At 40.4% G+C, this 27,433-nt stretch overlaps 1 protein-coding gene across 3 annotated transcripts in view; it reads right to left on the bottom strand.

Moving 5' to 3' along the window:
• Window positions 1-3,269: 3,269 nt before the first annotated feature.
• parn (poly(A)-specific ribonuclease (deadenylation nuclease)) overlaps window positions 3,270-27,433 on the bottom strand; it is a 167,848-nt gene continuing 143,684 nt past the window's right edge. The window contains exons 23-25 of one of the 3 annotated variants that reach the window (XM_059979084.1): window positions 19,529-19,728; window positions 11,257-11,376; window positions 3,270-4,126 (exon numbers count right to left, since the gene is read on the bottom strand). In XM_059979084.1, coding sequence (XP_059835067.1) covers window positions 11,258-11,376; window positions 19,529-19,728 — 319 coding nt within the window. In that variant the 3' untranslated portion in view covers window positions 3,270-4,126; window position 11,257. The remainder of the gene's footprint in view (window positions 4,127-11,256; window positions 11,377-19,528; window positions 19,729-27,433) is intronic. The other 2 variants (XM_059979085.1, XM_059979086.1) reach the window with 2 other exon arrangements.

The following is a 27,433-nucleotide window of genomic DNA, read 5'->3' as shown; positions in this document are numbered from 1 at the left end:
GAGGGGTCAGTTTAGGTGTGACAACAGGCCAAAGCTGCAAAATCTGTGTAAAATTTAAGTAATAAACTTTGAACTCATTCCACTGCAATGGACTCATTTTTAAGAACTGAATACTGAGAATGAGTTATAATTTATCTTTTTATTGTTTGTCTTCTTTTGCACATTGGTTGTCAGTTTGTGTGTAGCTTTCCATTCATTATTTCTTTCTACTGTAAATGCCTGTAAGAAAATGAACTTCAAGTATAGGGTGACAAGTATGTACTTTGATAACAAATTTACTTTGAGCGTGATGGGCAAGATTCTTAAATGAAAACTTAAATTTCAAGTAGAAGCAGAATAAAAGCTGTAAATGTCTTGAAGGCAGGGCTTTTGAGCAGGAAGTGGGACGCTGCAGTGTTATCTGTTTCATTCCAAACCCTGTGCTTAGTCATGTGGTTTAGTAATGATTTCCTGCCACATATTACTGTTAGCCACACATCAACCATGAATGGCTCCCAACAGCCAAATTCAGAGCCTTCAGTTTGTGACAAATGTTCACAGAGTTTGTGGTACCCAGAGGCTCAAGGAATCTGCACTCAGTGGCTATTTATCAGGTACACCTGTACATTAATATAAATATCTAATCAGCCAATCATGTGGCAGCAACTCATTGCATAAAAGCATGCAGCCGTGGCCAAGAGGTTCAGTTGTTGTTCAGACCAAACATCAGAAAGAGGAAGAAATGTGATCTAAGTGACTTTTACTATGGAATGACTGTTGGTGCCAGATGGAGTGGTTTGAGTAACTGAGAAGCTGCCAATCTCCTGGTATTTTCATGCACAACAGTCCCGAGTGTATAGAGAACGGTGCAAAACAAAAACAAACAAAATCTAGTTACAAACATTTCCGTGGGCAAAGAACACCTTGTTAATGAGTGAGGTCAGAGGAGACTGCCCAGACTGGTTCAAGCTGACAATAACTCAAACAATCACACATTACATTAGTGGTATGCAGAAGAGCATCTCTGAATGCACAACATGTTGAACCTTGAAGTGAATGGGCACAGCAGCAGCAGACTATATTGGCTTCCAAGATGTAGCTACCAAAGCAGACACAGCATATATTTTAACGTGTGAAAATATCAAATGTGTCAGAAAGCTACTAATACCAAGCACTACCTGATGAATGCTGTAAGAAATGATTCTGGAGGGGATGTGACCACTGGGTTAAAGGGACCAAAAACAGTTTTAATTCTTCTGCAATTTATTATGACAAGAAGAACAATTTAAGTGTTTAAAAGCTACTTACGAACACTTGATGGAATGGGAAATTTTTTTTTCCATCTGATCAACTTCCTTAAGATGTCTTCCTCATCCAAGGTTCAATTGTTTGAAAGACAAATTTATGCAAAGACGGTTAAATTTAGAAATAATATGTAAAATGTTCTGGATAACTTACCCAGATGAAATCCCAATACTGAATATTGTGTTTTGCCAGCACTTGGGGAAAATCTACATAACCATGATAAATACTTGATTAAGAGTGGATTATCATGGCAGACCATATTTCAAAGATGTAGCTTGTGAAATACCGGACGCAAGAATGTTTAAAGATTTGCTCAAGGCACAAGTAACATAAATATTTCCACTTTATGGGGATACTTATAGTCACAGGAAGAGGCCTTTGAAAGTCTACCTTCATCAGATGCTGAATTTTATAATTCAGCTTTGCATGTAAAATGTTTTTTTCCTTCTGCAGATGTATGAGGAAAGAAAATAGATTCACACCGAATGTGTCAATGCAATTCAGTATAGATCACAACTGTTAATTAGGAGCCCATGTTTGGGATACAGTCCAATTAGCTATTTACATTCAGCAAATTCTTTCAGGATTGAATCCAGTGCATCAGGTAAAGTGGTTTTCTGGTATCTGAAAGTGATCAAAATGCTTCCTTAATTTCACTAAATATCAGGAGCATTTTAAGAGTTATTTTGACCTTTTGATTCATTCCTTAACACCAATATTATCACTTTCCCTCAAAGTCTACTGAGGTTCCTTAAGGTTGTTGTAGCGTGGGGGGGGGGGGGGGCGGCGGCTGATAATGGGGATAAGCTCCCACTACTTAATAAATGCTCCCAAGGGCATGCATCTCAAATAACCTCTGACAACCAAGTCCAACTTAGCTACAAAACCTGATGGAACTATTTCTACTTACAGAAGTGGCAAAGGTGGGGTGCATCAGTCATGGTTGGCAGCTCATCTGGGAGAAGAAAAACTCTGAACTCAAACCTCCCCTTCCTTGCGGCCGTACCCACTCAAGGGAAAGGCTTTGGGACTAAACCCCAAGGGAAAATCCAGAGCTGGAGTCCCTAAGGCAGTCCTATGTTGAGTTCAATGCTGACTGGCAACTCCTGCAACTCTACTGGTGTCAACCTGTCAGTCTCTGCCATTCCTTTGGATCTGCAAGGAGGGGGAGCCTGCTACGTGAGCAACAGCTTACTCTCCAAATCATACTACCCTAGTTTGTGTATCACGTAGAGACATCCACGGTCGTCCCTGACAAACAGGGGCTTCATAAATCTGAACTGAAGGATTCTACACATGCTGGAAATCCAGAGTAACACACTGAACTGAGGGGCTTCTCTGCACATAGACAGAACGAAATATAAATTTCAAACTGTACTTCATGTTTTCTTCATTTACAGGTGCAGCTTAAGACTGTACAAGCTGAACTTGAGGTCTACCTCCTTATATTTGGATTGTACAACAGGATAGCCTGTAGCCCCTTCCCCAGATTTCCCTTTAACTCGTCTCGTCCAGGGGTGATAGTTTCCTTCTCTGCAACAAAAATCGGCTGAGCTGAAGGCTGAATAGGCAAGGACTGGTAACCTGTGCAGCACCAAGTGACAAATTCAACACAGGTCAGATGTGTTAAGAGTGACAGTGAATGCTGGATGAAGAAAACAACAGTAAATTTTAAGGTATTTTTTTCCGATTTATGTAAACCTATAGAACAAATTAAAACAGACTACTCCACCTCCTAGTCATTTCTTTTTTATATCCAACTTCTGCAGACAGTTCCATTTTCAAACATACAGTGTACAAAAAGGTTTCTCCTGAATTTCTCTTTTAAATTATGTATACAGGCTTTGATTTTTGGCTTCTAATTTACATTGTGGCTTCAGGCAGAATGATCTGTACACAGAGATATTAAACTCGGGTTTGAAACCAGATGGACAAGAAATACAGTTGTTTTTGACTAATGAACACATTGCACATAGAGCACATGATTTATAGTAAGAAAATTGTCTTTAATTTTCCTTCATGAAATTTTAATTTTCTTCATGATACAAAAACCTTTAAATATGATACAAAACTCACAACTGGCCCCAGGAAGGTTTTCTCTTACGCGCGCACACGTATACATACACACACACATGCGTATACACACATACCGCTTACAGAAGTCTGGTGTACAGTGCAGTTTCTGACATACAAGGCTGGAAGCTCAGTGCAGTCCACACCAGTTAACACAAAGAAAAGGATCAACATAACATGGTCGCCATCCTTAATGCAAGGAAGATGACAATATTTTGAGCATCCTTTTTTAAAAAAAAGAAAAACCCAAATATGGTAGTCAGGCCATATTATTGATAAGTCATTGGATTCACTGACAATACAACTGATGTACACATATATAATAAAAATTACAGCATTGAACAGTGATTACATTGTTTTTCAAACAAACATCCCAGTGGATGGCACAAGGCAACTTCCAAGGTTGGTTGCTATTTCAAATTATCAGAAGCATATGACTGGCCTTAAATGCAGGTTGTTAAGCTAATGACTAATAGAATATTCAAAATGCAATCAAATCCTACCTGTTTCTCAAAAAAAAAGAGGAAAAAACCCTAAAATATTTAATGTAATGTCAGGTCATATTCATATAGTTAAAATTTCATTTTTATTTTAAAGACTTTTTAAAGTTGTCTTGTACCACATTTAGATTGGAGCTGACGGTTCAATAAGGTTTGCAAATCGGATGTCCTTGTATTCGCTGGGAGATATCACTTTGTAATTCCATGTGCTTCATGTCACCATGTGTCTGGGACTTCAAACAATGCCATGTGGGCATTTATACTGCTGCCTATTTAACAGGAAAAGAAAACATAATGAAGTTTGCATGCAGTCCCCAATTTACACGAGGAATCTTGCACATTACTAAAATATCATACTAAACATCATATACAAGAGCAAGGATGTACTGCTGAGGTTTTATAAGCATTGGTCAGACTGCATTTAGAATACTGTCGGCAGTTTTGGGCTCCTTATCTAAGAAAGGATGTACTGATATCAGAAAGGGTCCAGAGGAGGATCATGAGAATGATCCCAGGAATGAAAGGGATAATGCATGAGTGTTTGACGGCTCTGAACCTGTACTCACTGGAGTTTAGAAGAATGGCTGCGGATCTCCTTGAAACCTATTGAATATTGGAGGACATTTCCTATATTCCTATAGAATCTAGCACCAGAGAGCACAGCCTCTGAATTGGATGTCCCTTCGGAACAGATATGAGAGGGAATTTCTTTAGCCAGAAGTCGGTGAATCTGTAGAATTCATTGCCATGGGTGGCAGTGGAAGCCAAGTCAGTGGTTATATTTAAGGCACAGGTTGATAGGTTTTTGGTTAGTAAGGGCATCAGGGGTTATGGGGAGAAGGCAGGAGAATAGGGCTGAAACGGATAACAAATCAGTCTAGATGGAATGGTGGAGCAGACGTGATGAGCTGAATGACCTAATTCTTATGACAGGTACTGTTATTGTCTCAGATCACATCACCTTTACAATACACTTCAGTAACTTTTTAAGATTACAGCTCTTTTACAAGATAAATTTTCCAGATAATAGAATACAATTGACTAGTAACAGATTTTTGCTCCTTATTTCAGGCTGTCACAAAGCTGCATTACCACTGAAATTTCTTTTAACAGCTCACCCTCGTGTAAATTTTGCTAAATACCAAATTGTTTTCATGCAAACGAGGCAGAAAGAGTTTTCCCTTGGTTAAACTCACTCACCTATGTCTAATTCCCCCACCAAATCCCCCCTCTGATCTCCAAACCTAATTCATGGCAAAGCACCCTTCCATAAAACAAAAGCTCTCTAGCCCTGGCCAAAATGGCCATTTTGCAAACATGGGTCTATAGGCAATGTTGGTATCCTTGGAACCCTCCTTTTAGTCAACTACCAGAAAAAAAACAGGGAAATATTCAAACACGAGGAAATCTGCAGGTGCTGGAAATTCAAGCAACACACACAAAACACTGGTGGAATGCAGCAGGCCAGGCAGCATCTATAGGGAGAAGTACAGTTGACGTTTCGGGCTGAGACCCTTCGTCAGGACTAACTGAAAGAAGAGATAGTAAGAGATTTGGAAGTGGGAGGGGGAGGGGGAATCTGAAATGATAGGAGAAGACAGGAGAGGGAGGGATGAAGCTAAGAGCTGGAAAGGGATACACAGCTGGAGAAGGGAAAGGATCATGGGACAGGAAGCCTAAGGAGAAAGAAAGGGGGAGGGGAGCACCAGAGGGAGTTGGAGAACAGGCAAGGAGTGATTGTGAGAGGGACAGAGAAAAGAAAAAAAAAATCCCTTTTTTTCCCCTTTTCTCACAATCACTTATTGGCTGCTCTCCATCTCCCTCTGGTGCTCCCCTCCTCCTTTCTTTCTCCCTAGGCCTCCCATCCTATGATCCTCTCCCTTCTCCAGCTGTGTATCCCTTTCCAGCTCTTAGCTTCACCCCTCCCCCTCATGTCTTCTCCTATCATTTAAGATTCCCACCGCCCCCCCCCCCCCCAACTTTCAAATCTCCTACTACCTCTTCTTTCAGTTAGCCCTGAAGAAGGGTCTCGGCCCAAAACGTCGACTGCACTTCTTCCTATAGATGCTGCCTGGCCTGCTGTGTTCCACCAGCATTTTATGTGTTAGGGAAACATTCAAAAATGCTGGAGAAACTCAGCACATCAGTCAGCATCTACGGAAAGAGTCAGCATCTGTGACCCGAGTTCAGTACACTCACACATGAGAGAAAAGTCCTAGGTTCATGGCCATATGACCGGGGCTAATCTCCAGGGCAGTATCAAGGGAGTGTCAAACCTAAAAACATTCTCTTTAGGAGAGGGCATCAGTCTCAAAAGAGATTATAAAAAGGTACAGGCATCTGTGGAATTCTCTGCCCAATGAAGCAGTGAAAGCTACCTCAACGAATATATTTAAGATGAGGTTGGATAGATTTTTGTGTAATAGGGGAATTAAGGGTTATGTGGAAAAGGGCAGGTAGGTGGAGATGAGTCCATGGTCAGATCAGCCATGATCCTTATTGAATAGTGGAAGAGACTCAACGGGCCAGATGGCTGACTCCTGCTCTTAATTCTTATGTTCCTGTGTTCTTATAGAATTTAAATCACATGCCATTATTTTGAAGAGCAAGGGAACCTCCTGATCAGTGCCCATCTTCCAACCAAAACTGCAAACAAACTTGATACTACCTTACAGCCACTGAGATGTGATAGAACTTGCTGTCAGATTTTCTAATTACAAGTGACTACATATAAAAATACTTCATTACTTGATCATTTATAATGGGTGGACAATTGCACATCTTTTCCACCAAATGACTCAGCAGTACTAATAAAAAGATTACACAATCACTGAATCATCAAGGCAAAACTTTCTGAAGTTCTAAATCATTCAGATTGACAACAAAATTAAAAAGCTTGGGAAATAAAATTAACAAAATATTGGGAAAACTGAATATTAAAAAGAGTGAAGTATCAATAGCATTACTCATAACAGAAAAAAAGTAACTCAAAATATAATCTTCAATTATAGTAATATAATTATGAAATGTATCCATGAAGAATAAAGGTGGTCACTATCACTGAGAACTATTTAACATTAATTCAAGGCTAACAAAAAACAATTTTAGCACAATTGGCTGAAGCTTTTATTTTTTCCTCCAAAGCATCAACCCATTCACAAACCCAGTACAAGGTCACTAGATCTTAATCTGTGATGACCAACTTTACAGCTACTGCTATAGTGGCCAAAAGAAACAACTATGTCAACTCAAGTTGTGCCAATTATTTCATTCTGCATAGTAAAATGACATTTCTATAGATAGGTGCCTTTTGCACGATATCTAAAGGAGACATCCAAAGGTAGAGTAGTGCAGCTATTTATTTTACCAAGAAATGAATAACTTACAATTGTGATTATCTGCCTCTAGTGCAAACGTGAACCACAGCACTAGTGTGCACATCTGTATGCTGCATTTCAGGTGGGCACATGCACAAAGATTTCAGGACAAGATGATGTACTTTAGATTTTTATACAAAGTTCAATCTTTTTGGAGAATCCCAGGCTTAGTTACAAATGACAGCAACTCTAATGTTTTGCTCTTTTAACAATAGAATTTCAATCTGCAAAATCAGTTAAGTCTAAAACAGTTCCACGTAATGAGATGTTTTCTATACTGTGACTGCAAAGATGACAGGCAGGCTCTTAACAGGATCCCAGTCCACAGAAGTTGTTGCCTAGCTTTGGGAAAGATATCTCCCTGCTGAAAAAAAAATCCACTGGGTCTCATTGAGCCAAACAATAATTTGGGATTCAGTTGGAAGGGGGGGGGGGGGGGGTTGGGAAATGGGAATTCTCACCAGCACTGTAGCAATGAGTCAGTGGTTAAGTATACTGTTAAGAGTCTTGTCAAAAATTATCCCCCTCCAGCACATTATTTCATCAGTTTTAATCTTACCACTGGCTAAATGGTTCTCCTATTGTTATTTATAATAGTCATAACAAAATATCACATTGAGCATAATACACTTAAGGGCCTTTTCAAGGCTTATCTTTTTTCCCCAAAATAAACTCAAAATGGACTAGAAACCAAGAAAAACAAATCCCCAAGAGGATAGGCATGTCATATTTTTAGAAAGGCTATATTGGGGCTATATAGTGGTTAGTGCAATGCTATTACAGCACGGGGCATGGGAGTTTGGAGTTCAGTGATGAAATAATGTGCCGGAGGGAGAAAATCTTTGACAAGACTCCGAACAGTTTACTTAACCAACTCATTGCTACACAGTGCTGGTGAGAATTCCTGGTTCCCACCCTCTTTTCCAACCCAGCATCCCAAATTATTGTTTGCCTCGATGAGACCCAATGGATTCACCCCCCACCCCCTAGTAGGAATACAGTGTGGTAGATCCCTTTCCCAAAGCTGGGCTACGACTTCTGTGGATTTGGCTCCTGTAAGAGCCTGCCTGCCATCTTTGTAGTCACAGAATAGGAAACATTTCATTAAACAGAACTGTTTTAGACTTAACTGATTTTGTGTAAAGAGCTTGTATGATACTACCAGCGGTTTTCTCCCGGTGCTCCGGTTTCCTCCCACATTCCAAAAGACATACGGGTTAGTAGGTTAATTGGTTGTAAATTGTCCTGTGATTAGGGTTGCTGGGTAGTGCCAGAAGGGTCTGTTCCATGCTGTATCTCTAAGAATATTCATTTGAGATGAGAGGAATGAGAAGTGTATCTCACTGAAGCATACAAAATTCTGACAGTGCTTAATAAGTCGATTTAGGAATGAAGTTTACACTTAGCTCTGGTGTGAACTGGAGATTCTCAAAATAAAGCAGGACTGAGATATAAAGATGTTTCTTCAGCCTGCAAGCAATTAATCTTTGGAATTATTAACCCTGCGGGACTCTGAAAGTTTGTGGAGAGATAATCTATCCATTTTTATATAATAGGAAACAAGGTAAATGGACTTCATAAGTAAGGATCAGTTAAAACTTCATTGCATTGAAAAGCAGACACAATGGCTTCTATTTCTTATGGCATCTCCTCAGCAGATAACCTAACCACTGATTTGAATGCAGCCTGGTATTTCAGCTTCACTACAAAACCACATCTAAGCACAGAGCTTCTTTTCAACACTTTATTTAGTAGTTTTACATTGCCAGTGAGTCAGCCGTCATGGGCATTTATTAAGAGTGTTAAATAATTTCATTAAAGTGCACGCAAGAAGAACCATAGCAGTTAATTCTCAGTTCGCCAGATACACTAAATACACTGTTATGGACTTAGCGGTTAGGTTACCAAACAGGCTCTATGCTGGTGTTAAGGTGATCTACTGAAATAAGGATCAACTACACTTGCAAATTTTGGGCAAGAAGAGTTCTTTACAAACTAACATTATTACATTTGTTTTATGTAAAAGTTGAGTATAATTTATGTTTGTATTTTTCTTGTGAATGCTGGTTATCTGATGCTCTGTGCTGGTGATGCTGCTGCAAGCAAGTTTTTCACTGCAGCCACGGGAGGCTGGATAAACTTGGGCTGTTTCCTCTGGAGTGGTGGAGGAGGAGGGGAGATCAGATCGAGGATTATAAGAGACACACATAGAATAGACAGGAAGCATCTTTTCCCCAGGGTAGAAGTATCTAATACCAGAGGGCATGCATTGAAGGTGAAAGAGGGTAGGCTCAAGGCAGATGTAGGCGGTTAAGTTTTTTTTACTCGGAGAGTTGTAGATGCACTGCCTGATATGGAGGTAGAGGCAAATACATTAGAGGCTTTTAAGAGACTTTTGGATAGGCACATGGATCTAAAGAAGATAGAGGGATATGGACATAAGATTCGGGGGAGTAGCTTTAGGACAGAGATGAGGAGGAACTGCTTTTCCCACAGGGTGGTGAATCTATGGAATTTTCTGCCCAATGAAGCCATGGAGGCTACTTCAGTAAATATATTTAAGACAAGGTTGGATAGATTCTTGCATGATAGAGGATTTAAGGGTTATAGGGAAAAGGCAGGTAGGTGGAGATGAGTCCATGGCCAGATCAGCCATGATCTTATTGAACGGCAGAGCAGGCTTGATGGGCAGGATGGCCTCCTTCTGCTCCTATTTCTTATGTCCTGGTGACGTGGTGTAGGAAAGATGGATTAGTGTTTGGGTGTTTTTGATTTGCTTTTTACCTGGTTCAGCACAACACTGTGGGCCGAATGGTCTGTTCCTGTGCTGTACTGTTCCATGTTTTAAACACCTGTGTGCACATGTACTTTATGCATATGACAATAAACTCGTCTTTGACTTAACCTGGCTATGAGAATATACATTAAATAAAGTGATTACCTCTAATAAAACTGATAATGATGATCTATGAATTCAAAGCATTACATACACTAAGATAATTGATGGGTAAAGGTTACAACTGCATTGGCAAGTGATATAGTTAACTTTCACCAAATTCTCAGTTGGTAGTTGGGAAAAGAGAGGCTTGATAGAGCATTGATTTACCACCACCTCCATTTGAAAAGGATGGGGTCAGCCAAATACCCAAACTTCTTGACTAGTTGAAATTGGAGGTGTAACAAATGAGCTAAGTTGAGTCCTAATGAAGGTTCTCAGCCCATAACATCAACTGTTTATCCTCCTCCACAGGTGCTGCCTGACTTGCTGAGTTCCTCCAGAATTTTGTATTTGTATTGCTCACAATTTCCAGCAGATGCACAATCACTTGTGTTTAAAATGAACTGAGATAAGCTTTTCAAAAGCATTCAGCATAAAAGCATGCATTACATGAGTGCCATTAATAAGCATAGGCAGCCCCTAACATTTTTAAAATAGGGATCAAGAAATTATTTAAAACCATTCTGAGATCAATGCATCTTAGTGAAATTGGAGCATAGGGGTTCGAGGTAACATACAATGCAAAACCTCATAGGAGGAAAAGCTGCTTTCTGGATGAGTCCATTGGATCCTTATTAAAATAACCTCAAATGCATAAGAATATGCAAAGCAAGTTATTTTATAGTTTCATTACTGAACAAGACTGTTCCAATAGTAATTTCTATACAAAGCAATGTAGATAGGTAAACAAGGAACTGTACACAATACAAGAGATCCTGCAGATGCTGGAAATCCAGAGCAACACCCATAAAGTACTGGAGGAACTCAGCAGGTCAGGCAGCATCTATGGAGAGGCATAAAGAGTAGACATTTCAGACCGAGACCCTTCTTCAGGACTGCTGATGATCTGAACAAAAGCAGTGTTTTTCTTTCACACAAAAATACAAAGCTTGTTAAAAGAAAACCATGTATCGAGAAGAAAGACCCTACCAACAGGTAGATGATATTTCACTGTCACACAAGTGGGGCTTTTTGATTTGCTCAGAATATCTGCATCTAGGACCAACCTGCCAAAGTTCAATACCTTAGCTGAAGTATACGCCAACAGCAACACTTGTCACAAGGAGAGACACTGCTGCAAGTGACAGTCTCAAAAAGACTGCCATGGCTCTCGTCAAATTGGCAATGTCAGGAGATCCCTTACCTACAAGATAGCAACAGTGCAAGAGAAGTTTAAAAGTAGTTCAGTACGGAGTACGCCCCATATCCTGGCCAGTGGCAGTTTTCACTGAAACAAAGCTGCATCGGCTGATTCAAATGCAGTGAATGGCACTGATTAAACTCAAAAGGATAATTATCTCTGGAACATCAAACCAAGAAGCTTTGGTGGTGGAGATTGGGGGAGGGGGAGGAAGAGGCCACATAATACAGGATAGATTACTTTCCAAATATGGAATCTGGGATATCCTGTAGCCCATCTATAAAAGAAAACATAACGGAAGTGCATGTGGAATCTTTCCCTGTGGATTCTCACTGCATCAGACGTGGGCTTCCAACATCATTTCAGGCTCCCCAGCAGTCATCTAAAACAGGGACTTGGATCCTTGTGCAAGGATGTCACCCATTTCAAGCCTTCCTTAGAAAACAAGATAAGAAACTCTAAGTGCCAATAAAGTGAGAACTGTATGAAAATTAGGAAATACGAAGCCCAGGTCCAGAGGGAGATTACTACCCAGCCCCTCATCCCCATCTCCTTCCTCTGCCTAAAAGATCCTTTCCTGCACCCAGAAAACACCCACAGTTCAATTTACATTTGCAGTCCAGAATTCAGGGTAATCCAAAACAACAAATTCTTATTTCAGCAATTCAATGCAGCCCTTGATTCTTGATCGTTTCACAGTCCTCTGAAATCACTAAGTCAATAAAAGTACTCGTTTAAGGAATTTTTTTTTGAGTTCAATTTATCTCTTGGTCAATCTCCTACTAATCAAAAGTTAGTAGAAGTTATGCCAAGGCACTGGCAATTGAAGACATGGATGTCTAGCTATTCACACACCTACTTATACACTCCAATTACATTCTCCCTACCACGAACAATGAAGGTATGCCAGCCTGACATAAAGCTTCTCATAACTTAATTCCAAATTTTTTGACTAATACAATTATAATAAAATTGATACACTAGCTACATTAATGAATCCCATTTATTCTTCTCACATTCACATAAACTCCTCTGGGTTTATTGCTATCTCTCACTTATACACCGGTGGCAATTTACAGTACCCAATTGGTCTATCAATGAGCACATCATTGGGATATGGGAGGAAATTGGAACACCCGGAGGAAACCCACAAAGGTAAAAGGTAATATGCATACTCTGCATAAAACAGCACCAGAGGTCCGAGTGAACCCAGGTTGGTGAAGCTGCAAAGTGGGAGGTCTGTCTGCCGCACCATTAGGACTAGACTTTTTTTAACATGAAAAATCATACAATACAGTATGTCTTGATTTTGAGAATTTAAACTAATTACTATAGACCGGGGGGGGGGGGGGCTCTCAATTGATGGTAGGGGTAAATGGCATTAAAAAAAGGATGGGAGCCCTGCTATAGATTAATCATCACCATGAAAGTTCATTTTCTGATGGCCAATTTTACAAGAAAGGTTTGCTTCATTGGCCTCTTTTTTTTTTAGCAAAACACCAAGTTCTAGGGATGGGCAGATCCTTTGTGATTCAAGTCCCTACAAGGTGACAACCATTTTCCAACACGTGGTCCGCTGTTGCTTGGGTGCACGTTATTGCACACTGGCTTGCCCACAGAAGGCGAAGAGTAGTTGTAGACAGGTCATATTCTGCATGGAGGTCGGTCACCAGTGGTGTGCCTCAAGGATCTGTTCTGGAACCCCTACTCTTCATAATTTTAAAAAATGACCTGAACGAGGAAGTGGAGGGATGGGTTAGTAATTTGCTGGTGACACAAAAGTTGGGGTGTTGTGGATAGTGTGGAGGGCCGTCAGAGGTTACAGCAGGACACTGATAAAATGCAAAACTGGGCTGAGAAGGGGCAGATGAAGTTCAACCCAGATAAGTGTGAGGTGGTTCATTTTGATAGGTCAAATACGATGGCAGAATATAGTATCAATGGTAAGATTCTTGGCAGTGTGGAGGACCAGAGGGATCTTGGGATCCGAGTCCATAGGACACTCAAAACTGTTGTGCAAGTTAACTCTGTGGTTAAGGCAGCATATGGTGCATTGGCCTTCATCAATCGTGGGTCTGAGTTTAAGAGCTGAGAGGTAATGTTGCAGCTATATAGGACCCTGGTCAGACCCCACTTGCAGTACTGTGCTCAATTCTGGTCACCTCACTACAGGAAGGATGTGGACACCATAGAAAGGGTGCAGAGGAGATTGACAAGGATGTTGCCTGGATTGGGCAGCATGCCTTATGAGAATAGGGTGAGTGAACTTGGCCTTTTCTCCTTGGAGTGACGGAGAATGAGAGGTGACCTGATAGAGGTGTACAAGATAATGAGAGGCTTTGGTTGTGTGGATAGTCAGGGGCATTTTCCCAGGGCTGAAATGGCTAGCACGAGATGGCATAGTTTTAGGGTGCTTGGAAGTAGGTAGAGAGGAGATGTCAGGGGTAATTTTTTTTTTATGCAGAGAGTGGTGAGTGCATGGAACGGGCTGCCAGTGGCGGCTGTGGAAGCAGAAACGGAAACGATAGGGTCTTATAAGAGACTCCTGGATCGGTACATAGAGCTTAGAAAAATAGAGGGCTATGGGTAAAGCCTAGGTAGTTCTAAGGTAAGGACATGTTTGGCACAGCTTTGTGGGCCGAAGGGCCTGCATTGTGCTGTAGGTTTTCTATGTTTCTATTTGTTCATTCCTCCCTATACGCCTATAATACTGAAACCAAGCTGTTCCAACCCAGGAAGGTTTACCTCCTTGACAAATGAGTGGTTGGCAGTAAAATTATGCTCTTTGAGATGCTGTCATCAATTATATTGGACTTAATAATGGCTTTTCTGAAGTGAGACCATTAGCCGTTGGAGTCACATTCAGCACAACTTGTCAAAGCTTAATAATGTCTGAGAGTTTTCAGCCAGAATCATCAACTCAATTTCTTCTTCCACAGGTATTACCTGACTTGCTGCGTGATTTTCTCATTTTATTTCAGTTTGTACCTTCTGGCAGTTGTTTTTTTTAAATGGTCAAGTTTTCTCAGCACTTCTAGCCAATTTCACATAATCTTATACAGACCCCCAGTATTCCTAATGTCCCCAACAGTACCCAGCACATCCACTCAAGATGAACTCGTCATAAACCTAGACTAATTTTTTGGATACGGGAATTTGAGTCTTTTCAGAGAATTAGGGGAAATTGAAATTCAATTAACTAAATAAAATTGAATTAAGAGACCAATCTCAGTAACAATGACCAATAAACCACCAGTTTGTTCTAAAAATCAGTTTCGCCAATGATCTGGAAAGAACAAAATCTTGATTGCAACTCCACCAAAGCAATATGGTCAACTCTGAAATAGTCTTTCCAGAGCAGCCATGTTGCCAGTGAGGGGAGCACACAGGGGAATCGTTGCTTGCTGCCACTTACGCACAGGAGGGAGGGGAGCTGAGGGGGTACTTTGGGGCTCTAAAGTTTAATTGTCACTTATTTTTTGAGACACTCCTGTTTATGTGGATCATTGCAAAGAAAAAACATTTCAGGATGTACAATGGCATGCAAAAGTTTGGGCACCCCTGGTCAAAATTTCTGTTACTGTGAATAGCTGAGAAAAAGATTACCTGATTTCCAAAAGGCATAAAGTTAAAGATGACACATTTCTTTAATATTTTAAGCAAGATTACTTTTTTATTTTCATCTTTTACAGTTTCAAAATAACAAAAAAGGAAAAGGGCCCAAAGCAAAAGTTTGGGCACCATGCATGGTCAGTACTTAGTAACACCCCCTTTGGCAAGTATCACAGCTTGTAAATGCTTTCTGTAGCCAGCTAAGAGTCTTTCAATTCTTGTTTGGGGGATTTTTGCCCATTTTTCCTTGCAAGAGGCTTCTAGTTCTGTGAAATTCTTGGGTGGTCTTGCATGCATCGCTCTTTTGAGGTCTATCCACAGATTTTCGATGATGTTTAGGTCGGGGGACTGTGAGGGCCATGGCAAAACCTGCAGCTTGCGCCTCTTGAGGTAGTCCATTGTGGATTTTGAGGTGTGTTTAGGATCATTATCCTATTGTAGAAGCCATCCTCTTTTCATCTTCAGCTTTTTTTTTCACAGATGGTATGATGTTTGCTTCCAGAATTTGCTGGTATTGTAACTGAATTCATTCTACCCTCTACCAGTGAAATGTTCCCCGTGCCACTGGCTGCAACACAAGCCCATAGCATGATCGATCCACCCCCGTGCTTAACAGTTGGAGAGGAGTTCTTTTCATGAAATTCTGCAGCTTTTTTCTCTAAATATACCTTTGCTCATTGAGGCCAAAAAGTTCTATTTTAACTTCATCAGTCCACAGGACTTGTTTCCGAAATGCATCAGGCTTGTTTAGATGTTCCTTTGCAAACTCCTGACGCTGAATTTTGTGGTGAGGACACAGGAAAGGTTTTCTTCTGATGACTCTTCATATTTGTGCAGGTGTCACTGCACAATAGAACAGTGCACCACCACTCCAGAGTCTGCTAAATCTTCCTGAAGGTCCTTTGCAGTCAAATAGGGGTTTTGATTTGCCCTTCTAGCAATCCTATGAGCAGTTCTCTCAGGAAGTTTACTTGGTCTTCCAGACCTCAACTTGACCTCCACTGATCCGATTAACTGCCATTTCTTAATTACATTACAAACTGAGAAAACAGCTACCTGAAAACACTTTGCTATCTTCTTTGTGGGCATCATTTATTTTAATTTTCAGAGTGCTAGGCAGTTGCTTAGAGGAGCCCATGGCTGCTGATTGTTGGGACAAGGTTTGAGGAGTCAGGGTATTTATAAAGCTTTGAAATTTGCATCACCTGGCCTTTCCTAACAATGACTGTGAACAAGCCATAGCCCTAACAAGCTAATTAAGGTCTGAGACCTTGGAAAAAGTTATCTGAGAGCTCAAATCTCTTGGGGTGCCCGAGCTTTTGCATTGTGCTCCTTTCCTTTTTTCACTCTAAAACTGTACAAACCAAAAATTTTACTCTAATCTTGCTTAAAATGTTGAAAAGAATGTTTCATCTTTAATTTTATGACTTTTGGAGATCAGTTCATCTCTACTCACTTAACTATTCACAGTAACAGAAATTTTGACCAGAGGAGTCCAAACTTTTGCATGCCACTGTATATTGTATACATTTCTCTGACATTAAATATACCTTTGAAACCTGTGAATGTAGAGTCATAAAATACTGTAGCACAGAAACAGGCCCTTCGGTCCAACTAGTCCGTGCTGAAGTTTTAATCTGCCTAGTCCCACTGACCTGCACTCAGACCTTAGCCTCCATAGCCCTCTGATCCAAGTACCTGTCTAGATTACTCTTAACTGTTGAAATTGACCCTGCATCCACCACTTCCACTGGCATCTTGTTCCATTTGGAGTCTCATCTAACCTCCAGCATTTTCAGAATCTCTTGTGTTTATGACCTCTAGATGCAGTCTCATCCAACCTCAGTGCAAAAAGCCTGCTTGCATCTTCCTTATCTAAATCCTTGGTATACCTCTACTAAATCTCCCCTCTTTCTCCTACACTTTAGGGAATAAAGTCCCAGCTTAGTTAACCTTTCCCTATAACTCAGGTCCTCCAGTCCTGGCAACATCTTTGTAAATTTTCTTTGCACTCTTTCAACCTTATTTACATCTCTCCAAACTGTACACAATACTCCAAATTATGCCTCATCAACATTGTTACAATTTCAACAAAACATACCAACTTAATACATTGATTTACGAAGGCCAATGTGCTAAAAGCTTTCTTTACAACTCTATCACTTTCGAGGAATTATGTATCTCTATTCCCAGATCCCTCTGTTCTAACACACTCCTCTTTGCCCTACCACTCACTGTGCAAGACCAACCCAGGTTGCTCCTCACAAAGTGCAGCACCTCGCACTTATCGGCCTTAAATTCCATCTGCCATTTTTCCAACTGGTCCAGACCCCAATGGAATCCAGGATAGCCTTCCTTGCTGTCCGCTACACCCCCTGTCCAGGTATCATCCACAAATTTGCTGATCCAGTCAACTACATTATCATCCAGATCATTCATATAGATGACAAACAAAAGCAGACTCCTGGGGCACTCCACTAATTACAGGCATCCATTCAGAGAGGCAACCATCTACTATCTTTCTCTGGCTTCTCCCATGAAGCCAATCTCTAACCCAATTTACTACCTCATCTTGAATGCTAAGCGACTGAACCTTCTTGACCAACCTCCCAGATGGGACCCTATCTAAGGATTTGCTAAAGTCCACATAGATAACATTCACTGCCTCGCCTTCTTCAACTTTCCTGGTAACTTCCTCAAAAATCTCTATACAAGATTGGTTGACATGACCTACCATTTACAAAGCCGGTCTGACTATCCCCCGTCAGTTGCTGTCTATCTAATTTATTAAAATACTTTCCAATAACTTTCCCTCTACTGATGTCAGGCTCACCAGCTTCTAATTTGCTGGCTTATTCTCAGAGCCCTTCTTAAACAACAGAACAACTTTAGATATTTTCCAATTCTTCGACACCTCACCTGTGGCTATGGACGTTTGATATATCCTTATCAATAACATTGCCATCAACTTTGACCTGGAAAAAGAGCAACTCTGCTGCATCCAAATTCATAGCTGAAGGATCTGGAAGGAATAGTGTTTAAACTGAGAATGCTGGACTATGGACTGGCTGGATAGGGATATACTGTAAGACTAAACACCTTGCAGCCAACATCATCCATGAACACCCCTGGGTATATTCTGACCCAGCAAAGTGGTGGAGGTGCAGAAATAATCAAATTTGGACAGAGCTAAGCAACCCTGCAAACAATACCTCAGCTGAAAGATCAGCTACCTTATCACATTCAGTTGTGAATGGTGATCGTAAACTACATGAGAAAAGACTCCAAAGAAATTCTCATTTACACTGCAGTGAAACACAGTACACAAGTGCTAAAGCCTAAAGCATCTGCAATCAAACCTAGCCAGATGTGTCAGTTGTATAGGCCATATTGGCTGGCTCTTACAATGTTTGTTATTAGGGCTGCACCAAAGATGTGTTACGAAAACAGAAATGTCCCAAGTCATGTTCTTCCACTACATTTATCATGCAATGTGAAAACTTGCCCAGGTGATGTCTGTCCACAAATTGTAAGACAAATCCATACGGCGAATCACCATCTCCACCTATTTATTCTCAATCATCAAAGTGCCGGATTATGCTGGCAACAACGTTATCATGCAATCCTTATGCTCGTCAATGCTTACTTTGTGGTTTACATGACACTGTAGCCCTTGGTCTAAACACAGACAAAATAGTTACATTCCAAAGCTGTGAGTCTTCAAGCTTGATGTCAAAGCAACATGAGATGGAATGTGGAATAAAGGAGACCCACTAAACCCAATGAAGGGGATAACTGAACAATGCTAGGGTAATACCTCATATAATAGAAGGATGGCTTAATAGTTAGAGGTCAAAAATTACAGGCCCAGGAGTCACTACAGGTAGGTGTTCTAGGACTATTTTCAACTACTTCAATGATCAAATGGACAGAATGTCTGCACATTATTGAATACAATTCAACAGAAGGTAAAGCAGTACAACCTGATTACACAAACCCTAGATAACATTCAGACACAGACAGGTAAGAGCCAAGTAACATTTTTCCACACAAGTATCAAGGAAGGATATCTCTATGGAATGGAATTCATCCATTCAATGGTCTTTTCATTAACATGCTGATCCAAAGATTTTTATGGATATTAAGCAAATTTATTATCAATTAGAAAAACTTCATGATTTATGTGGCCTACATAGCAAAAACAAAAGTTATCCATTCAGTGGACAGCTTATTTAAGAAAAGTTATAGGCAGAGCATGATGTCCACCTGCTCATGGTTTAAATTTTCACTTTTTTTAAATATAGATTATGCAAGGGTTAATTGTGCAAATGTTACCTACCACATTTTGCCATTGTTTTGTAACTAGCAAGTAAAAACACCCACAGGTACCACTTATCTTACTTTTATAAGAGTAACTTGAAAAGATTTTAAATACAACAACCAGATTAATGCTTCCATTGATATATTTGACTAGACAGTATTACTGATAATTCTCTCTCCTTTCCCTAGTTTTTCCACATTTCCAGGATGTAAATCAATTTACCAGTCTCTTCTTGCTGCTGCTCCTTTCTCTGCCGTTGTTTCTTGATTTTCCTGGTTTCTGTTATTGAAGAATCTATCCAGGCACTGCCTGAATTATCACTCTCATCGTCTTTACTAGCAACCGCATTATCCTCGGTCTCCTCAGATACCGCCTCTTCCTCAATAGGACTCATACTTCGCTTGCTCACCACAGGGTTTGCTCTGAAGTGAAAAAGGAGGGGAAAAGGAGGGGAAATGTGATCAACCATGAAAAACAATAACAACTCCATCCAACACCACACACAAAACAACTACCAGGAGTGCTGTCACAGGAAAGCATCACCCACTATTACGGACCTCCACCATTCAGGCCATGTTCTCTTCTCGCTGCTGCTATCATGAAAGAGGAACAGAAGCCTTAGGTCCCACACCATCGGGTTTAGGAACATTTATTACCCCTCAACCATTTGGGCTCCTGAACCAGAGACAATAACTTCACATATCCCAACAATGAACTGATTCCACAACCTATGGATTCACTTTCAAGGACTCTACAACTCACATTCTCAGTATTAATTTATTTCTTTCTTTTTGTATTTGTACAATTTGTTGTCTTTGGCAGACTGGTTGTTTTTGTGTATAATTTTCCATTGTTTCTATTGTGTTTCTTTGTATCTACTGCGAATGCCTGCAAGAAAATGAACCCCAGGGTAGTATATAGTGACACACACACACACACACACACACACACACACACACACACACACACACACACACACACACATATAATAAATTTATATTTCAGACCATATCTGTTATAGTCAGAGCTATACAGCAGAGAAACAGGCCTTTTGGCTCAAGTTGTCCATGCTTAGCTGCCAATCCAAGTTAGTCCCATACTTAAACCATAAGACAGAGGAACAGAAATAGGTCATTCGGTCTATTGAGTATTCACCATTTGATCATGGCCAATTTGCCCATGGTTGGCCCATATCCCTCTAAAAGCTTTCTATCAATGTAGCTGCCCAAATGTCTTTTAAATGTTGTTATTGTACCTGTCTCAACTATCTCTTCTGGTAGCTCATTCTATATATATATCACCCTCTGTCAAAACGTTGCCCTTCAGGTTCCTATTAGATCTTTCCCTTCTCACTTTTAACCATCTCTTGATAGCCCCAACCATAGGAAAAAGATGAGTATATTAACCCTATCTACACTCGGGGGCCACATTATTAGGTACACCTGCTTGTTAATGCATATATCCAATCAGCCAATCATGTGGCAGCAACTCAATGCATAACAGCATGTAGACATGGTCAAGAAGGTCAGTTGTTGTTCAGACCAAACAGTACACTGGGGAAAAAAGTCATCTATGTGACTTTAACCCCGTGGTATGATTGTCAGTGCCAGACAGGGTGGTTTGACTATTTCAGAACCTGCTGATCTCCTGGGATTTTCACACAAAACTGTTTCTGGAGTTTACAGAGGTATAGGAAGTACGTAACAACAAAGTGGCCACTGAGAATACATCCTTCGTGATTTCACAAACCTCCAGAAGATCACCCTTCAGTTTCTTGAACTGCAAAGAAATGTCCTAGCCTTTTCCTGTTACCCAATCGCTGGTTTCCAGGCAACATCCTTGTAGAACTTTTCTGCACTCTTTCAAGTTGATATAATAGCTTCCATCAACAAGTTCTTGAAAGAACAATATCTGCACAATGATTTTATCTGCAATCAACTGGCTTATTGGAAAGAACGTTCACAAGTTCAGTGATCCAGCAAGGCAGTCCACCTCCACAGTTTGAAGAGCCACGGCGAATGGGAAATAATTACCACTGATGCTATCATCTCATAAAAGAACAACCTGGATTAATATATTTATCCATTAATTCATGACATAGACAAACACCAACTCTCCACAGGCTTAAGCAGAAACAAGGGCAACAGTCAAGGTCACCAGAAATCAACACTCAAAATGGACAACTGTTAAGATTTTTTTTGGCACAATATTCAATTCTTGGGTAAATGTTCGGCACTAAATAAAGATTTGATTTTGCGAGTACCTTTTTCCCACCAATTATATTTTAGATTGCTGCCACATGAAATCTGAATGAGTGGTGTGAGTAACACACACAAAATGCTGGAGGAACTCAGCAGGCCAGACAGCATCTAGGAAAAGAGGACAGTCAACATTTCAGGCAGAAACCCTTCGGCTGTGTGTGTTGCTTGGATTTCCAGCATCTGCAGATTTTCTCATGTTTGAGCTGTGTGACACACTGGTTCCAAGAAGAACGTAGTAATAAAATTAGATAGAAAGTTACACCTGAATAAGTTGTAACGGCTTACAGAAAAATAACATACCTTTGTTTTACTTAATTTTGGAAAAGGTACATACATGTCTCAGGATAGTAGGGTAATGAAAGGATTAAATCTTGTAGAATTAAAAGGTATTTTCATTAACCAAACTATTAAGACACAAGTTCCATACAAAATCACTAATATCAAAGAACCTTCATCTGGATTAAACCATTAGCACATGTTCTAAAAGCGATTATCTAACACTCAATGATACAAAAAAAAATCAAGCTTTTTGTGACTAGAAGATAAACACAAGAGATTCTGCAGATGCTGGAAATCCAGAGTAACACACACACACGCAAAATGCTGAAGGAACTTAGCAGGTCAGGCAGCATGTGTGGAGAGGAATAAACAGCTGATGTTTCAAGCTGAGACCCTTCATAAGGACATGTGACCACGTCCCGAGAAGGATCTCAACCCAAAATATCAACTGTTTATTCTGCTCCATAGATGCTGCCTGACCTGTTGAGTTCCTGCAGCAGTTTGTACACAACCAAAAGAAAAGCATTGACATAGTATCCTCTTTCTCTCCAACAATTCTGATGACAGAATTTAATTAGAAGGGAACATACACACAATGTGTTGTTCTGAATACTCTAGGGAAAATTTGGAGGCTTTTCTCAATCATTTTGTATGAAGCAATCTTCCTGACACGGAGAATCTTAATTATTTTCTTCAATCCTGCAAAATGTTTTGCCTAATTTTGAAGGCAGGGAAGTCAGTTTCCCGAACAGTTTGCAGTATGCCGCATTTTCAAACTGCTTGAATACCATATGCCTTTAAAATGGACAAGTGATGTGATGTGAAAATGGCATATCGATCTGGGAATGTCTCTGGCACTTACAAAGCATGACAGATGTATTTCAGAACTCAATACGTTCGTCTAGGAGCTGCTCTGGATACCCTAAAATGATGATTGTTTTATTGTGTAATGGTCTCATCAACATTCTTGTATCCGATGCCACAAAAACATGGTCTAAGATCAGTCACACAATTCACAAGCTGCACCAGTTGGCAGGCAAAGCTTCTGGCTGTAGATCAGCAGCCAAGTACAAAACACCATATCTTGCATTATTCCCGAGGACTGTTGGAGTCACACTTAAACTGGATGGATAATTCACATCTTTATATGGCTGTTTCATTTGAGTGGCAGGCAAAATGGCAGCACACACAGAAAAACTCAGCAGGTAGGGCAGCATCTATAGAGGGGAATAAACAGTCAACGTTTTGGACTGCGAACCTTCATCAGGACCGGAAAGGGGAAGAGGCCAGTATAAGAAAGTTGGGAGCGCTGGCAGGCGATAGGTGAAGCCAGGTGAGGTAGGTGGTGGAGGAAGGGATGAAGTGAGAAGCTCGAAAGTGATAGGTGGAAGAGGTAAAGGACGGAAGAAGGAATCTGATAGGAGAGTGGACCATGAGGGAGGAGGAAGGGTGCCAGAGGGAGATGGTAGGCAGGTGAGCAAAAGAGAAGGTGTAAGAGGGGAACAGTATGGGGAATGGAAAGAAAGGGGGAGAAATTACCAGAAGTAAGAGGAAGTGATGGTCGTGTCATCAGATTGGAGGCTATCTACATGGAATATGAGGTGTTGCTCCTCCAACCTGAGTGACCTCATCGTGGCAGTAGACGAGGCCATGGGCTGATATGTTGGAATGGGAATGGTGAATGGTAAATGTTCTCAACTCAGAGATAAACAAACTTAAAAATATGACCTGGTAAACTTTTTCCCCTTAGGATCCAAAAGTTGGTATTTGTGCCCAACTCTGTGTTAGTCCCCACTCAGCGCACAACAGCAATCTGAAAATCTCCACTGCCTTCAATAAGATTGAACTTATTCTGCAGTCCTGAACTGATCTGTTCCAACAAGAATATGAGAAAAAAACTTTAGTAAAAATGTGTATAATATAAATTCTGCAGTTAGTCTTGTGTTTACTTGCAATCTCTTGGCTGAGGTGAACCTCCCTGCAACTTGGAGGAGCTGATTCACCTATGAATTTAATTAATTCCATGGAAGACTTAAGAGGAGTGTTTGAAGCTCAACATTTGTACTCTGATGAGTTTAAAAGGATGAGGAGGGATCTCATTTGAACCTATGGAATATATCGAAAGGCCTAGATAGAGTGGAAGTGGAAAGGATGCTTCCTACAGTGGGGGAAGTGTAGGGTCAGAGGACACAGCCTCAGAGTACATGAATGTCACTTTAGAACAGAGATGAGGAGGAGCTTCTTTAGCCAGAGGGTTGTGAATATATGGAATTCATCTGTGAAGGCCTAGTCACAGTGGAGGTTGTTAGGTTCTTGAAACAGGGAGAAGGCAGAAGATTGAGGCCAAGAGAAAAATTGGAAGAATCATAATGAAATAGCAGAGCAGACTTGATGAGCCAAATGGCCTAATTCTGCTCCTATATTTTATGGTCTTATGGACTAGTATGAGTGTCAAAAGTTACAGGGACAAGGCAGGAGATTGGGGTTAAGAGGGATTACAAATCAGCCATGATGGAATGACAGAACAGACACAATGGGCCAAATGGCCTAATTCTGCTCCTTTGTCTTGTTGTCTAAAACAGTTATACACCTGTAGTATTTTGTTCAATGGGTGCCTTTGGTCACCATTCCAATGGCCATCAACACAGTTAATTTAATGTGCCATCTTAATATCAGATTATATCATTTCATTAGAATCTTAAATGGTCGCATTTAGTAATTAATTTATTAACAGGCATCCTGCAATCAATTTTGTTTTATTGCTTTAGTAAATTAGAACCTAATTGTCCGGGCACATAAGGACTTTTTTTTGAGCACTATACTTGCAATAAAATATCAAGAACACTTGTGAAATCTGTTCATTGCCATAACTGATTCAATGCTGTTAAGATAGGTAATGCTCCACAAAGCAACAACAAAATGAATAACAGATCATTCTGTTTTTAGATGATGCTTCTTGAATGAAGAATGTTGGCTAAAGCGCCAGGCCACGTCCGCCTTCCTCTTTTCAAATAGTGTCATGGGATAACGGTAGCAATCTGAACTGAGCAGCAGATGAGAACACATCTTAATATCTTACCAACAAGGGCTGCACTCTGCGAGTGCAATACTTCCTCCCTTGTGTGTTAGCCTGCTCAAGCCATGTTGGAGTGTGACCAACTACATCCTTGAACAGTTAAACAGACGTATCTACTTGACACCTACAAGGCTAAATTTAAGGCAGAAACGAGGCTATGAAGCCTTATGAATTTAATCAAAAGAAATGTGTCCCTTGCTGCTTACAGGAGACAATGTGTTAAAATATGCTGCAGTAATGTAGCAAGTCTCAATCAACAGAATGTGTTAAACCAGACACCAGGACTTTTTTTTTGAAAGATGTAGCACTCACTTAAGTTTTGCAGAAATACTTAACCCATTATTACCTCAGTTGATCATATCTGTTGTATTTTTTCTCCTCGGAATATTACACTGCTAGTCAAGAATATTTTTCAGATGACTGCTGTGGCTCAGTCAAACATGCAAATTAGGTGCAGTGATAAGGCACTTGGACCTTTAAGCATGCTGTGCCATTCAAAAATTCATGTTGATCTGTTACAACCTCATCACCACAGCCTATCCCTGAAAACCTTTATCTCCTTACTTATCAAAAATTGCCCGTGCCTTAGTACCATTGAAAGACTGTGCTGCCAATACTTTATAAGAGTTAAATGAACAATTATTTTAAACACAGCCCACCTCTCAAATTCCTCCTGCCACATCTATCTTTTCACAATCGCTTAGGAGATTATGTTTCAGTCAAGATATCTCACACTATTCAAACGTCCAACAGATACAAATCTAACATGTCCAACCTTTCAAAGTTCAAAGTAAATTTATTATCAAAGTACATACATGTCACCATATAAAACCTTGATATTCATTTTCTTGCTGGCATATTCAATAAATTGATAATGGATTCAATGAAAGACCATACCAACTTGGACGTTCAACTGGTGTGCAAATACAAAAAGAAGGAAATAATAAATAAACAAATATTGAGAACATGAGATGAAGACACCTTGAAAGTGAGTCTGTAGGTTGTGGGAACAGTTCAATGAAAGGGTAAATGAAAAATTACCCCTTTGGTTCAAGAGCCTGATGGTTGAGGGATAATAACTGTTCCTGAACCTGGTGGTGGGAGTCATGGGGCTCCTATACCACATTCTTCATGGCAGCAGCAACCTTTTCACACAAGACAACTACCAATTTCAGATATCAGCCTAGTGAACCTTTCCTGAGCTACATAATGAGCTGATGCATTAACACCCTTCCTTAAATAATGGCAACTGGAATGGACAGAACACAAGAAGCTGCTGAAAGCAGTGGCCTCAGCCTAACACTCCATGGCAGAACCATCCACACTATTGGTAGTGTCTACAGGAGGCACTGCCTCAAGGCAACACAGTCAACAATCCTTTCCATATGGGCCACACCATCTTCTCACAGCTACCATCAAGCAAGAGGAGCAGAAATCTGAAACCACAGGCTCAAGAACAGCTACTTCCCTTCAACTAATGTGACCACTTTGCATTAAACTGAATTTATTTTTGTTTGTCATTGTGTACTTTCTTCTAAAGATTGTGTATAATTTATGACTGTGAATGCCGCTTTTATGATGTTATGTTCCTGTGATGCTGCTGCAAGTTTTTCATGGGACCTGTACATGTACTTGTGCAGAAGGCAATAAACTAGACCTTGACTTAATACTGTACACAGTATTCCAGATGTCATCTCATTAGTGCTCAACAGAACTGAAGCATGAGAGGATTTTCTTTATTAATCAATTCCCCTCACTTTCACCTTTTGTATCTCACCTGTTGTATCTCTGTAGTGAGATGTCTGCAGCAAGCAAGTTTAATGAACAGTGAATGAACAATTGACTGCAGTTCCTAAACAAGTTATTGAGGGGGTTCCACATGAGTGCTGAACTTTTTAAAACAGACTGTAATTCTTAAGCAGTTTATTTTTAATTTTTTAATATATAAATACAGCACGGTTAACAGGCCCTTCTGGCCCACCCAGTCACATCCATGTCACCAATTAATTTACTACTTGTATGTCTTTGGGACATGGAGGAAACTGGAGGAAACGCATGTGGTCATGGGGAGAACATGCACACTCCTTACAGACAGCAGCAGGAATTGAACCCAGGCCACTAGCACTGTCACAGTGTGAACATAACCGCTATGGTAGTATGCCGCCCTACTCATTTGTGAAAACACACACTTTTCTTCTGGGCCTGCTATGTGACAATGTCACCAAAGTAAAAAGTCATCACATAGATAAGACAAGTCTAGTGTATCAAGCTCTGTCCTCAAAAACCATTTGTTAAATAGTCGATGAAGAAGTCTTCAGCGTCCTGCCCCAATGACTACCGTCCCATTGCACTCACATCCATCATCATGAAGTGCTTCGAGAGGCTCGTCATGAGGCATAGCAAGACCCTGCTGCCCCCCTCACTGGACTCCCTGCAGTTTGTGTACCGTCCCAACCGCTCAACAGATGACACCATTGCCATCACCCTCCACCTGGACAAAAAAGACATATG

Source organism: Hypanus sabinus, chromosome 9, assembly GCF_030144855.1.
Source record: "Hypanus sabinus isolate sHypSab1 chromosome 9, sHypSab1.hap1, whole genome shotgun sequence".
Taxonomy (NCBI): Eukaryota; Metazoa; Chordata; class Chondrichthyes; order Myliobatiformes; family Dasyatidae; genus Hypanus; species Hypanus sabinus.
Note: the sequence above shows the minus strand (reverse complement) of the source record. Positions and strands in the feature narration are given on the sequence as shown.